This window comes from Mugil cephalus, chromosome 2 (genome assembly GCF_022458985.1).
Source record: "Mugil cephalus isolate CIBA_MC_2020 chromosome 2, CIBA_Mcephalus_1.1, whole genome shotgun sequence".
NCBI lineage: Eukaryota > Metazoa > Chordata > Actinopteri > Mugiliformes > Mugilidae > Mugil > Mugil cephalus.
Window position 1 is genome coordinate 22,720,984 of NC_061771.1, and position 16,192 is coordinate 22,737,175.

Sequence of the window (16,192 nt, forward strand, 5' to 3'; positions counted from 1 at the left end):
TCTATGTATGCTACAGCAGTGCACAACCAAACATCAGCAAGGGCATTACGAAACTGGTCGTCATCCGTTTGAATAAAATCAAAGTTGTGGTCGTGATCTGCACAATATAAAACACATTCACCGCTCTTTAACTCTGTATTTGTATGATTTGGGATTTTCCACCCTAGAGTAGCCTTATCTTAAGGCTTAATGTGTAAATTTATTCCTTTAAAACGGAAAAGAGTAGTGTGAGGCTTCAGGTATCTAACAGAGCAGTGTTACCTTGCTGCTGTGTGAGTTGGACAGCGGCGTCAGAGTCAGCGTTTCATGGTTGAGACCAGGAGACTGTGGGCGAAAAAACACAAGAATTCAGAGTAGGCAGATTAATTGACAGCGAAGCGCGGATGTAATGCGCACACAAAACATTATTTATTCAATATGCTTTGTGTCCAGGAGGCGTCATATTGCACACTATGTGCACTCCAGAACATCTGATGGGGCTTTGATGGGAACCTTGTCTTCCCATGTGTATTTAATTAAATTATTTTAACTTAGACACTAGAAACTGGACCATACCCCATATCGTTCTATTTCCCACACTTACCTATCAAGGTGTGTCCTCTTGTACCCATCATTACTGGAACCAGGGGGACAAGAATCCTAAACTTCCTGAGATATGCCCCAACCCTGTGTTCCTCCACCATCATCAGTCTACACGTCCATCCCATCCCCTCGACCACCACTTCATCCCTTTCATCCCATCTCCTCGGCCCCTTTTCATCCACTACACCTTAACCCTTCTCATCCCTCCATCCATTTGCCTCAAGAGATTTAAATGCTACACAGTGTAGAGCATGTAAGCCTCCTTATGCAATGCAGACAACATTCCAAGCATGGTATTTTAGATAGATACACCACCTGAGATCTATACTGTCCAGACTGGACCAGGAAGGTCACGGAGTCTCCAGCCCTGCGGATGGCCTCCACCGCCTTTTCATGGCTGGCGTCTCTCAGGTCCACGCCGCACACCTTGGGCAAAACGACAGCTATTACAACAAATGCTGAATTCAACTGATACCATATTCATGTGTGGCCAAAAAGATGTTGGAAATTTGCATAAACACGTCTATATCGTTCAAAAAAAAAACTCAATCGAGAAACTTTCAGATCAAATGTCTTTGAATTATAAATCGACTCGGAAAATCCAAATTGCTTTATAATAGCCATGCCCATTTATTTGCCGCGCTGCCGGCAGTGAACCCAATTCAAACAGACAGCTGCTGAGAAATGATATGGCAAAATTTCTGGCAGATCACAATGTTATTTCTCGTCGCAGTATTGTACACACGGCTCAACCATAATACAGCAGACTGACATGTTTTTTTCTAGCCTTCAGCTGCCCAGTTTTGGTGAGTGTGTGCCCACTGCGGAACTCGGAGTTCTGTTGCTGGCTGACGGGAGCGGAAGCTGACGTGGTCTTCTGCTGTTCTGCAGCCCATCTGATTCTTCTGCCCCGCTCGCCACTCATGTAAAGTGTGTTTATGTGAGTTACAGTACTCTTTCTGTCAGCTCCATCCGGTCTGGTCGGTCTCCGCTGACCTCCCTCATCACAAAAGCATTTCTGTCCTCAAAAGTGCCCCTCATTGGATATTTTGTGTTTTTCTCACAATTCTTGATACACTCCGGAGACTGTTGTAGTTGAAAATCTCTCTGCAGCTCCACAGATACTTGCCAGTCCATCTGGCATAACAATACTGCCACGGTCAGAGTCACTGTCATCAGCTTTCTCCCCATTCTGGTGTTTGATTTGAACATTAACTGAATAACTTGGCCTGTTTCTGCAGGATTCTTCACTATTCAGCCACAACCACTGACAGGAGAAGTAAATAACATTGATCATCTTGTGGAAATACAATGGACTGCTGGGAAACTTTTGGACCTGGTGTTCATGCGGATGTTGTCTAGACCATGGGTCTTCAACAGAGGGGCCGTGACCCCTAGGAGGTCTGTGGAGGTACTGCAGGGGGAGTCACAAAATCTTTGGTTGATTAGACATTTTTCATATATATTTTTTAAAATTTCCCCCACTAATTTAAATATCTTTAAATACACATTAATATGAAACCAACATATTTTAGTAAAGGGATAAATGGAGACAGAAATGACTCATTCAGTGATACAGGAGCTGTCTTGATAGTGCACTGTTTCACACACTAGCCGAGACCTGTCAATCTATCGTAAGTCTCCTGTACACAATAGGACCCGCCCCCATTCGCTGCTGAGCCAATCACAAGGCCACACATTACACGTTAACTCTGTCAGGTTCCCCGCAATAAACTGAGATCCTGTTCAGTCCCCAGGTTAAATCCCAGACGTACGCTGCTATGTTTGTGTCAGGTATGTTTAGGTTTGCGGCAGTTGGCCACATGTTGAAATGAAAAAAAGAATATTTGAACCTGTGTATTATTTGAATAGCTTAGGTCGAGCTTACTATAGAACACATATACTGCAACATAATGTCATCACCTTTCATTACCATTAAGGCCACATATAGTGCCAAAGTGCTGCCAGTACGCACACAATCTCTCTTTGACTTCTCAGCCTCTCCGACTGCTTCACAGACCCTCATATCTGTGTGTTTCAGAGCATTTCTAATAATTGTCTTCTTTGTTTGTACAACACATCGACACGCACCCCACGTCCAAACACAGACAGACAGACACACACACACACACCTCTAGTATCCTATCTCCAGTCCGGAGGGTGCCATTATGTGCTGCTGGGCTGTCAGGGCTGATGTGCTTGATGAAGACTCCCCTCATCATCTCTCCACTGCTCATTCTTCGACCCATGCCTCTGCCTCCCATTATACTGATGCCCAAGGACTGGCCCGGTGCTCGAGTCAGCCGCACACTGAAACGCAAAGCAAGATGCATAGAACATCCTCGCATAGTGTGGAGCTGGGAGATCCTTAGGAGAGTGGAGCAACAGTGATGAATGTGAGTCTGCTGAATGCTTCATGAGCACCTCCTGTACCTGCTCTAAAACATGTCTGCAGAGTTGCATTAGGGGGAGAATTAATCCTCTGTTTTGTCTTTTTTCTCTCAGTCTCCCACTGCTCAGCTGCTTAAGGCTTCAGAGTTTCAGAGATTAAGTCAAAACAATAGAATATTATACCTGCCAGGGAGACACACACAAGCTGGTTTTTGCATGCAGTGCACCTTATGGGATTTATCCAAGTGGGGTGCAGTCATTAGTGTAATAGACTCAGGCTTAGAAAGCAGTCACTTCCTCTGAACCAAGAAATATGAGCATGTTGAATCTGCTGCGCTGCTCAATTCCTGCTATGAACATGAACTTGAACACGCTAGGATTTGGCTAAGCCGCCTCTGGTACAAAAATAATAGAGGTCATCACAGACCGAGCTTTTAATAAATTTCATTAAAATCTAACGACAGGCACCACTGACATCACTGATTCACTAACCTTTTAGGCTGATCCCAAGACATGGTGGCGTGAGAACGAAGCTCTTCTTCTCCCTCGTCTTTACCGTCCACCTTTATCTTCACTTCTGGCTTTAGTTCTTTCACTTCGGCATTCGTTGTTTTGCTTTTCGCCTCCGCACGGCATCCATCTTTCCCTTCTTCCTTACTCTTGTGTGGCAGAGATTTTGGAATCTGCCAGCTGATTGTTAAAAAGAGCATGCAGGCACATACAGTTTAAGCATACATACGATGCTGAATGTAAAACCTGATCGGTCTCAGTCTCTTAATTGTAGTTTTACAGAAAATGAACTGGCGGTAATTCGGTTTATTGGCTGAAGTTCTGTTTGCTGGTTTAAGTTAATTACTAAGAAAAAATATAATTATATAAGTAAGCTGATTTTTGTGTCTTGCAAATCTTATCTTGTCTTAACTTATCGTATCTGAGCTGACTGTATCGTATCGTATCGTGTCTGAGCTGACCGTATTGTATCGTATCGTATCGTATCGTATCGTATCTCAGCTCATCTCGTAACATCGGATCTTATCGTATCATATCTAATCATATTGTATCTCATCTCATCGCATTGTGTTGTATCGTAATGTATTTGTTGTGTAATAACAAAGCGGTTTATGGTAACTGGTAATTGTAGATTCCACTCTGTTAGTTACAAGTCATTTCACGTCATCGCACGAGCGAAATTGCTAGTTATATTGGTGTACCTTGTTATTTTTATAAGTCACATTGTGGCATAAGCCCAGAAGACACTCGTACTGGTGAGAAGATACACTGATTTAGGTGCAAATAGCCCTGAAAATACACATTTTCTGCCTTCGAGGTCACTGCAAAGTAGTGTGTGTGCGTCTTAACACACACTATATACAGTATCCCTGTATACACAGACTGTGTGTGAGAGTGGAAGAAAGCGGTGGAGGAGGAGAGAATTTTTCATGAATATGTTTAACGGTGGAGGGCTGTAATAAGCCCATGGATGTGAGTGATAGTTGTGCTATCTGCACAGCAGGAGCCTATAGCCAGTTAAGTTACAGAAGAGGGCAGAACAAATGGTTCCACCAGGGCTGAAAGAGAGTGGCCGGGAGAAGGGGATAGAGCCCAGGCACAAGAAGGAGGAGGAGGAGGAGAAGGAGGAGTAAAATGAGGTGAAGAGAAAAAGACGAGCAAGATGACTGAGGGTGGTAGGGAGATGAAAGACAGATGTAGACACACAAAGAGGAAGAGACAAAGACAATGAATGCACTGAATGATAGGAATGAAGACTGGGCTGCAGAGAGAAATGGGAGTGAGGGAGGGAAGAGAAAGGCCGAGGCACAAAGACGGAGTGAAAGCAGGGACAGACAGAAGCGAAACAATTCATTTTCGCTGACAGTCAGCACTGAGATCCATAAGCGAGCGGCTAAATATAACTCAGAGATTCAACATTCAGAGAAGCTTTTGCCTTTACCACAGAGAAGAATGGAGAATAGAAAATACGGACTGGAAGACACTGACAATGAGCTGGTTGCACACTGAAACACATTGTTTCCTCATGGATACGGTTAATTAAAGTGTCAGATAATAGCTCAGATCATTAGTATCACTTAAGCTGCTGGGTAACTGAATGTTGTGTTACAGTAATTAACCATGGCTGCTATAAAAAGCCAAAGCCTAAGGTTAACACATTGGAAAAAAAAATAGCAAACATTTAGCCTGTAATAAAACCGAAGCCTTGAGGACTAATAAAGCCTCAAGACAGGTTTATCTTGGCCTCTGAGGCCTGAGAAGGGATTAGGTGACCATAAATAATAGGCTGAAACCTGTGGACCTTGTATTACCTTGAGTCCGAGGCTGGGGTGATTGTAGGGACTACGCCCGGTCCTCTGGTCGGCGCCTTGAACGAGGCAGAAGCTCTGACAGTGGACGGTTCAGGATCTGGGGTTGCAGCCTTATGTTTGAGAGAGGCAGACGGTCTAAGGGGGAACCCGACCGGGGGACTGGAGGACCTGGCCGGGTGGGACGCAGGCTCCGGAGGCGGGGGCGAGGCACTGCCCGTTTCGATCGACGCCAGAGGGGGCAAACACAGACGAGCGCGGTGTTCGTCCACCTGACGGGCTGGGACATAGGTTATTCTGAGGGTTGAAGATGGTGGAAGAGAAGAATGGGGGTGGGGGTGGAGACATTTTAAATATTAATCACTTAAGCTTTTCTGTCACAATGTATTAAAAGCTGCATATTCATACTATTTTCACCAACAATGACAATAAGATGAAAAAAATGTCACAGTAGTAGTGAATAATTACTGAACAGTATAAATAAAATGTAACAATAGTGGCACATCCTTTAATCTGTTGGGATTTTGAAAAAGGACATTTACTCATTGTCTTGTCAAGATTAGGTGGGCCGATCAATAACAGAAATAAAAATGATTCCTGCTGCTGGTTATCTCAGATAAGCACAAAGACTGAATACCCTGGAAAAAATAAATGTTTTTTTTTGGGCCCTGTAAATATTACTTCTGCTCCATAATTTAATTCTTAAGTTTTCTTTTCAAAGAGTTTTTTTATTTCCCTGTTTTTACTTTAAAAATAGCATATGTATATGATATTCTACTGACATTTATAAGTATACTTTTAACTTAACTTGAAAATGTAATTGACATTATCAAGTAATTAGTATTAAATTTATTCACTACGTGATCCAGTTGTAAAACACAAGTAAACTTTACTTTGAACACCTGGCAACCTCATTCAAATCTGGCGAGTGACTTCATCATGCAGAAAGCAGTCGGTTTATTATCAAGAGAAATTCCTATATGCGTGTTCGTGTAAGTATACGTGTATGCACTTTGTTAACTTTTTAAACTGCATGCAACTATAGTTGGAACGTACGGAATATGATTAGGGCCACTGGAAAAAAAAAATGAAGTTAGAGCGAATTATTATTTATTTATTTTTTTTAGTTGTGTCTTTAATTTCAGTTTTTCTTCAGAGAATTCTGAGAAAAAAGTCAGAATTCTGAAAAAAATAATATATATATTCGCTCTAACAACAATATTTTTTGTTTTTTCCCACTGGCACTAATCCTCTTCTGTAGGAACAAATTTAGGAACAAATTAGGAACCAATGCACAAACATTCAGGTGTACTTCGCTGACCTGCTGGCTTGTTTCCTCGCTAGCGGGCATGTGCCGAAGTGCAGTGACATTTAGATGTTTCAAGACTACTTTAATTTACTCAACACACTGCAGTGTCAGTGTGTCTAAACTGCTTGGTCTTACATGCATTGTGTTAACTAGCGTAACTTTACTTCCTTTTCTCAGACTGAGGAGGAGTTCAGAATTACTACAGTTCACCTGGAGAGAACCTTTCTTTCAAAAAGTGCAACTTCAGACACCTTTAAATATTTGTGAACGTGTTTGTGATTAGAAAACAATACTTATACTTGTGTGCAAACGAAAAATAAAGGTGGTGTTACCTCGTTAGTATTAAATTATGTAAGATATTGTGTAAATGTTACTTTAATATAGGGTGTAAATATGAGAAAATCCAGTTAAAAATGAAAAATGAAAACTCATTTGTTTGATTTTTACTTTGATGCGAACTGAGTCTGATGAGAGGGTGAAATGCAGTGACAATATTGATAATTACCAGTAAAAGTTACCTGGGTTATTCTTGTAGAAATTATGTCTGTAAGTAAAGTTTACTTGACATAGAATTTACTCAACATTTCTGCATTGAAAATTACCTGGGTTTTTCTGAGTAAGTAAGTAAACATTGACTCCACATTTTTTCAGTGTACAGGTACACGTGGCCTGGCTCTATCCTAAGCTTCAACGTCTGGATATTTCATCGTTAAATGTTTGTGGACCACACGAAACGATTTACAGGAGCCGCCGTCGCACATGTCAGATGTTTTTCTAAGAGCTATGCAAAATTACGGACGTGCCCCGCTCGGCTCGAGGAAATAATGGCTGGAAGTCAGATTTCTGAATCACGTCGAGGAGTTTTGCATAAGCCCAGATCTGCGCCGTGAAAGATGCCAAGGACATCGTTAAAGCTCCTCACTCACGCTTCCATTTCTCCTCTCATTACATAGCGTGACACCACCGGCAGACACGCCGGTTGAATCTGCTGAAAGAGCCAATTTCTCCGTTTTCATTCAGAGCGGTGGATTGAATGTGGAAGTCTTGCGCGCTAAGCTGTTGTGACATGTGACATGTGACGTGGACAGCCTGTCTTGTCTCAAAGGAGACAGTTTGGTAGTGACAAGCACTCACCCTTCTATGTGTCTTATTCCTGGGCTGCCAAAGCAACTCATCTGCCTCCACTCGCTCTTAGTTTGTCAGAAGTGCTGTCAGGAGGAGGAGGAGGAGGAGGTGGTGGTGGTTGTGAGCGCGAGCGCGTGTTTGTCTATTATTTGTGTGCGCGGATGTGCCTCAGAAAGACAAAATGCACGCGTGCGCTCATCTGTGTGCGTACTCCGTGCGCATCTACGAGAGGCTCTTTAAAACGCTCCTTTATTCAGAAGCGGACTGTTCAAGGTGATATGAGTGATGAATTATTCAGAGATATTTCCCTTAGCAGGAAAAAGGTGTTTTTGGAGGTTAGAAGACTGAAAGGCTGCGTGTGTGTGTGCGTGTTAATGTGTGTACCTGTGTGTGCGAGAGACAAAGAGGCGCTGAGGTGGAGAGGAAGCGAGTGGGTGTTCAGCAGGGCAGCGGGGTGGTAGAGGTGGAGCACATCTCCAATCACCCAAACAAGCGTTGCCAAACGTGGAGCCATAAGTGCTGATGTTAGAACAAGTAATAATATACCCAATTTCCCCCTCGGGCCATCTTTAAAATTTCATCATCTAATTTAATCTAACATGGCTGTAGAGCCTCAGTCGGCTGCGACTGCAGCGTTTGAAAACAAGGTGAGACAAGAACGTTTATAGATGATGATGACGCAGCAGAAGACGGTGTTTGTGACCGCGCCGAGCGCGCCCGTTTGTGACGCGCTCACTCATTCAACGTCACGCGGACTGACGGACGAGATCCGCATGGGCACGTCTGGAAAATGTGAGCGGTGTTCAGTTACTTTTTTCGGAGCCTGATTGTTTTCTTCTCATTCCCAGAAGACTCTCACCAACTAACATTTTTAAAAAGAAAGAAAAAGATAAATTGCTGTCAAAAAAAAATATGTTTGATCCAAGTTTGGGTCGTGGTATTGTGGTGCCTGATGTTGTGTTTAATTTCTATACTGTATATATCTATGGAATTATCTTCGATTGTTTTAGGGTTAGGTTAGAATTTAGATTAGGTTATGTTTTTCATAACTTAATACATAGTTCTTCATAAGCGGGGAGATACTGCGGGGGGTATTACATATTTTAGTAAAGGGATGAATGGAGGCAGGATAAGTCGTCTTTCATTAAGCACTTCATTATGAATTCAAATCCTAGCCCTGCGATAGACTGGCGACCTGTCCAGGGTGTAGCCCGCCTCCCGCCAGGTGACAGCTGGGATAGGCTCCAGCAACCCCCGCGACGGTCTAGAGGACAAGTTGTTATAGAAGAGGTGAAATTCAGATCATGTTTTATTTTATTTTATGTAAACCATTCATATTATTACAAGACATAACAGCAGGACACATTATCAGATCAGTCCTTTTTGTGCTGAAAAATTATCTCGGTGACAAGAACCCCAGATGGTCGATGCTGCGCCCGATGCAGAGCCTTGATTAGTGCGCTAAGTTCACTTTTGTTACATTTTGCCCTTTCCTATGCATTTCTCCATTCTGCAGCGTTCAGATTGTGTGTTTTCCTCTACCTTTCATTTGGCAGGACGGTGTTTGCTTATTACTCCCTTCATTAAAAGAAGGATGTCTCTGTGTTTTGTTGTACTTTTTGTCCTAGTTTCCAGATTGTAAGTGTTTGCACTGTTAAATTGTTGGAAGCTTGGAAGCCTATGAGGGAAGTAACAGAATTCCTAAATTTCATCTGGCAACAGAGAACAACTTTCGATAATTTCAGCCACCAGAATCTTGAACCTGCCTATACAACAGGATATGAGATATTTTGTGGTCATTAAATTCTATCATGTACTACACATTTCATACCATTCAAAAAATAAGTCATTTGATCTTGGGAATAATCAGAAATTCACTCTGTGTCAGAGCTGTAGCAGGACATGCATTTTTATTTCAGGTATAGGGACCATTGTGGCCAGAATTATGAATGAGTGTATATAAATATACATATTCTGTCCTGCAAAAGGCAAAAATAAGACTTTGAAATCAGTTTTGATATGGCTCGGTTTAGATAAAATTCCTTTTTTTATAAATTCAATATATTTTTCTAATCAAATTGATCCTCACTGGAAAGATTTATAAAACATTTACAAAATTTCTCAAAATCTTATGATTGATTATTTTTCTCCCCATTTCCTACCTCTCTTTCAAAATCTTGCCACAAACTCACGAGACTTGTGTCACATGACTCTCTCGCGAGAGACGCCGCCAAATCCATACATGGTCGCCAGAGAGGAGCTGATGCGTAGCAGCAATTTCCATTTAAGTATGAGGTATGATTCAAGTATGATCACAAAGAAGAGCTGGATCAAAGCCAAGCCATATGCAAGATGTGTCAGCTAGAGGTAAAATATTGTGGCGATACCAGAAATAGTCTTTGCCAGAATGTTTCAGAACTAAAAAATGAATTGATATTGAACTGAATCTGTTCGGGACCTTGACATTGTCATACTAGCTAGTTTGGTGGTTCTCAGTGCTCTGCAGTTTGTTCGTCAGCCTGAAATCTGACACTTTTGTTTTTCCCCAATTCTGCTGCTTCCATAGTGACATTTCTCTGCCATTGTTAGTACCTTATCATTGCATTACAATGGCTTTGTCACTGTAATCCTGTCTTCTGGACCCAATTACTAACATATTCACTATTGTGACAGAAGAGGAGAGTAACATTTTATTAGTTTGCTCCAGTTTTCGAGGCAAATGAGCAATATATATATATATTTTGTCAAGCAACATGAAAGGTTAATTGAGGAGGTTCAGACATTTGTATGACTAGTCTTTGGTGGAATTTTCATTTGCTTTTGTTTCAAGTAGCAAGAAGCAGAAACAAAAATTAACCCGACTACCAAAAAGGACACAGCTCCAGCTAACATTTGGGTGGTGTTTTTACAGAGTGAGTCAGACTGAGTGCACAAATATTAAATGGCTCGCACCGACGTACGCTACGTGCGTACGCTACGTGCATAGGCTACGTACGCAGGTTACGTACGTAGGTTACAGTGTCTAGTCCCCCAGAGGCTTAAACCGCACTTTATTGACAGCAACAGTTCCTGTGACAGTTTCCTCATGACTTATGTAGGGGTCGCCACTTAACACCGCTTATTTTCTGTCCACAGCTTCACTTACCGCAACAACTCTTGGACTTCGGTGTGACCAGAGTCATAGGTCGTTCGCAATCACAATTTAAAAATCTAAAAGTTCAAACAGCACTTGACCCATTGTAACGAGAGGATGACTCACAGTGCTGCGCATCCATCCACCGAGTGTTTTGGTCTAGAGGGGTGTTCTGTGACGTAGCGTGAATCATTTTTAAATGACCTTTAAGCTTACATAGAGTGAGCTCCAGCAGGGATAATGTTTTGCTCGAGCACGTAACGACGAACGCGTCGTAATGTCGCAGACAGTGACCGTCTCCTCACCTCAGCTCTGGCCCCATGACGGAGTGCCTGCGGAGCATGGACCTGGCCCTGGCGTTGCTCAGACTGGAGGTAGACTCTCCGTTGATGGCCAAGATGGCGTCCCCCACCCCCAGCCTGCCGTCCTGGCTAACGGAGCCCCCCTGGACCACGCTCCGCACCAGCATGCCTGAGCCGTCCTTGATAGCGCTCACCGTCATCCCTGCCAGCGCGCACACAAACACACAAACACACACGGGCGCACACAAGCGGCAGGTGAGTGGAGGGTTGGCTAAGGCTGCTTTGAATGCATGCCAAACAGACACACAGTCGCCCAAACAAACACCTGACAGTGGCATAATCAGCATAATCAAGACAGACACTAGGCAGATTAGCACACAAGCACGGCTACACATGCTTGACATTTGCACAGCTTCATCCCTCACAATCACACCCACATAAGGTGCACACACACACACTCGCAAACCACATAGGCCAGAGGGCACAGGTGACTGTAGGGGTAACACATGCCAGTCACACAAACACCTGACTTTGGCATTATCACTTTGGACACTAGGTGGATTACACAAACACTTCATTAATGCAAACAGGCAGAAGCAGGTAAATCGGGCATCGCACACATTGGCTCGCACATTATGCACACACATACACGCAGGTACTGCAGAGAGGGAAAGCAGCTACCAATTAGGCGGGTTGTTTCACAGTGCCGGTGTACTACCGCTATGTAACGACAACGCACATCCACAACACTATGGTCGTACAGAATTTGAAGTTCGTCAAAGAAATGACTTTGTGCTTCTTTTTGATCATATTAATAGTTTATTGTTTTTTGTTGTCACATTCAAATTACAATACAATCATAGTGCCAGGAATACAATCAACTGGAGACAAAGCTACTGACGCTGACAGTACAAACCGAAGACACACAATTCAAAGACGATAGAGGAATTTTGAAGAAATCATGCGGACGGTTTCAAAATTCCTAGGAGAAAAACTATGAAACGGCATCAAAACACATTTTTTACTATTAAAAATTCTCCTACAGGGACATAAAAGAACACACCATGGTGGATTCTTATAGGAAAATTGATCTGTTTTGAGCTCAACAAAACGTTTTTAGATTACCAACCATGTAAGTTAAGTGCTACAAGTTCACACCAATTACCTTTACAACATTCAGCAACAAACAACGACTAAAGAGGCTGCTTATAGTTATGTTTTAGATGAGCAAGGCAAGAAAAAAAGATCCCATTTTACTCTATCAAAACCTTTTCTTTAACAACTTGCTTTTAAAGCCACCCAGTACTTTGCAGTACAAACAAACAATGCCCTGCATGCGTATGTCTAATCTCCAAAATTGGACAGAAAGTCAAAGAAATGGATCGTAATGCACAGGCACCCAATAATTGGGAGGAAGAAAAGGGTAAAGTAGCACAGATAAATATTGCACCACATTGGTATTGCTCATAAAATACCCCACATATTTCAAGCCTTATGGATATACGGCTGTGCCTATGGTGAAGCTATTGCTTCAGAACAAATCAAATTAAAAATACAAAAACCACAAGACAAACACATATGTACCCCCTCTGTACCCTGTTCCCCTCCACATTTGGACGTCCACAAAACCGTACTTCAATAAATATCTCGGCAAGTGAACCAGATATATTTTAGACAGATTAAAACCAAACAGAAAAGAATGCAGTGATACAAACACTGTAGGTTACGACCTTGAGTATCTCTACCTACGATCATTTACATAATTTTAAACTTTTGCACACACCCATGCGTGCACCAGTAATGTGATGCCTTCTTGGCGCGTGTTCCCAGAATACAAATGAGTTTGTTTCTTTATGCTTTGCATATTGCCCTTACGTAAACGTCCAGGATCGCCTTGCTCTCTGTGGCTTGCCGTTTGGACTTACTCTCGAACAATAAACTCTCAACAATGGAGTATAAAATATATATTCAGATGGGCATTCAATTAATGTATACTCATTGGTTGTTACTTCTTGGTATCCTTTCATGTGACTTTAACCGTTCATCCACCCCCTGACTTCCTTCTCAACCCAAACGCACACGGTTCACACTCATACAGATGTTCCTCCCTCAGGTATGAGGAACACATCACTTCACCCCTCCTCTTCGGGGCAGTCGTCATCACCACCACCACCTATTAGTGTCATTATCGTCATGCCCGCGACGTACACACACCAAGACACCATCATCATGAGAAAGACGGACAACATACCAAGGCTACGGTTGCCCCGGACAACTGTGATTGTCCTCTCAAAGCTGGTGCGGGGGGGCAGAGGTGGGGCTTGCTGCCTGTCGTCATCCTCCATGACACCGAAGCGATGACGCAGCTGATTTGACTGAAAGAGACAACGAGGGGAGGGGGGCACAAATAAGTATAAGAGTTTCTGGTAAACTCAAGAAACATGCTCTGATATTGGAACATTGGAATGAATAGAAAACACACAGTAACAACTCAACGGGGATAATATTTGCTGTCAAGCAAATTTGTGATGGGTTACAACCATAGATCTTTCTATTTAAACTTCAACTACTTGGACGATTGTCAGAACGTCTTCAAGAAACTCTACAAGTCCAGTTGTTTTCCTCAACATTTTTGAATATACCATGTCCTTCACAGACACATGTTAGCATTCTAACACGTGTAAGTTAGCAGTAAGCGGAAAATACAGCTGTTCAGTTTGATCATTGTAGAGCAGGGGTCTTTTTTCAGGCCTAGGACCCCAAACTGATGGAGAGATTAAGTAGGGACGCCCTACCTACTGTATGTGTTCTATATTAAACTCAGCCTAGTGCTGTTTATAAATATACATTATTATCATCATTTAGCAAGTTAAGCTATCCTTTATCCCTTTGCTGAAATATGTGGGATTCACATGAAATTTAAATTTGTGTGTGTGGGGGGGGGGATTAAAAAAAAAAATGTTTACAAAAAATGTCTAATCAACCAATGATTTTGTCACCCCCTCTGCAGTACCTCTGTGGACCCACTAGGGATCGAAGACACCCTGTTGAAGACCTAGATTAGCTGTTATACAAAGTTATCCATTTGGGATCTAGATATATAGCCTTTTCCAAATTTTGTGGCAATCCATGGAGTATATTTCAGTAAAAACAAAACAAAATAAATCAACTCAAGACACCCTGTATCTCCCAGAACCAATGTCACGCCATACGATGTAAAATCCATCCGTCGTTAGGATAATCCAGTCTGGGACTATAGTGGTATAGGGTTGAGTGACCAACAATCCAGCAGAAATTTCAAATAATGCAAAGATAACTATTATTAAACCCATCAGAATACACAGGAATGATTTCAGACGACTACTGTAGTAACTCTGTAGAGTGAAGGCCTTTGGAGTAATTCACCAAGGGAAAGGGCAAAGCGAGGGGGGTCTTCTTCCAATCTGCACAGAAAGTGCACGCAGCCCCTTAAAAAGTTCTGAAGCTGCCTTTGCAACAAGCCTGTCTTTGATGAAAATTCTCCCCCGCTCCTTGTGCGCGTTAGAGAGACACCGAGGCAGAACCGTACGCCCTCGGTGCTAGACTGCGCGCCAGTGTTGTGCAAGTAGTAAGCGCTTTTCATTGAGAGGCAATCGTTGGTAATTAAGCAAAGGCGAGAACAAAAGGCTGCTTCAATAGGACGGAGTTGAGGCCACAATGCAGGAACAAGCCTTTGACACCGAGCACTTTCTCTGTACCTGACCCGGTGATACTGATACAGCCGACTCTAAGCTCCTCACTAAAGGACGAAGGGAACAGACGCTGACATGGTAATCTCCTTTAGCGTGGCTAAAATGGCTGGCCGCTGAATCTCAGGTGTGCACGGTGGAGCAACGCTTTCTTTGTGGCAGACTGCAAAATCCAGACTAGTGCTTCGTTACAGCAAAGATGTTTCGTGCCTGAAGCATTAAGCAGATATTCAGCATGATTGTGCATGATCATACAGCTAGGGAGGGTATTCTTAAGTTCAAGAAACAAATAATGTATTTTAAACTTTTGGATTCCAGGTTTATATCCACCTTCTGTTTACAGTATGCCCAGAAAACCAGTGATAAATACGTAAATGGATGGACTTGAATAACACCAGTCCTGCAGTATAATGGCCGGTGCGAGCATACCTAAGGCATGAAAGTTTGATTCTTGACCACGAATGATAAAGATTTAGCAGGAAGTATAGTATCCTGTTTATGGAACTAGCGCTCGCATTGTGTTGCATTGACGTACCGTGTAACACAGCTCGTTGACGGCGCCGTCCTCAGAGAAGCAAGTCGCGGTGTTGACGTTAGCCTCGGCCGCCTCAGCTAGCAGGCTGACCTGAGTGTGGCTCTCTGTGTCATCGTAGGAGGCCCGGGTGCTCCTCTCTGAGATGGGCGTCAGGCCGCCACACAGCTCCAGCTGAGAAAACAGTATTCAGAAGTCGAAATGAAAGGGCTTTAAAACTAAACCAAAAAAAAAAAAAAATATATATATATCTGCTTCGAAGGAGAGTCAATTGAAGAAAACAGGCTAGAGAAGGTGACTGTAAATTAGACACCCTGCTCTCCTCTCCCCTTCCCTCTCTCCATCTGTAGTGTGGTCGAGCATTGTGTTCGTCTCTCAGCTGCATTAAAAATTCAGAAGGCCTGTAACTGGATTCTCTGTTCCTTGTTACCAAGCCACGGTCCACAACAAAAAAGGAAAGAAACTTTGTACTTTTCAAAAAAAAAAAAGCGTATTTTTAAGTAATTACGTCGGTCATCTGTGGAAGTGTTAATTAATTTTTTATTGCATTAGTCTGATTAAGATTTAATGAAGTTAAAAAAAACAGTAAACACAAAGTTTTGAATTTATTTGGGGCATGTACAGTGTAAGTATTTGTTGCAGACCATGGTAATAATTGCTTGTTATTATCTGTTCTGCACAGATGATGTACAAACGTGATAATCTAAACATCTGGATGGTCTTTGTTATTTGTCCAACAATTTTCTGTGATATGAACTCTGTCTCCTGAGTG

The 16,192-nt window shown here is 42.6% G+C and overlaps 1 protein-coding gene across 1 annotated transcript in view; it reads right to left on the reverse strand.

Moving 5' to 3' along the window:
* The window catches only part of si:dkey-92j12.5 (multiple PDZ domain protein), a 39,300-nt gene that overhangs the window by 12,842 nt on the left and 10,266 nt on the right, over window positions 1-16,192 (reverse strand). The window contains exons 18-25 of the mRNA XM_047575104.1: window positions 15,424-15,594; window positions 13,412-13,535; window positions 11,164-11,362; window positions 5,295-5,588; window positions 3,466-3,663; window positions 2,715-2,892; window positions 898-1,008; window positions 262-324 (exon numbers count right to left, since the gene is read on the reverse strand). Coding sequence (XP_047431060.1) covers window positions 262-324; window positions 898-1,008; window positions 2,715-2,892; window positions 3,466-3,663; window positions 5,295-5,588; window positions 11,164-11,362; window positions 13,412-13,535; window positions 15,424-15,594 — 1,338 coding nt within the window. The remainder of the gene's footprint in view (window positions 1-261; window positions 325-897; window positions 1,009-2,714; window positions 2,893-3,465; window positions 3,664-5,294; window positions 5,589-11,163; window positions 11,363-13,411; window positions 13,536-15,423; window positions 15,595-16,192) is intronic.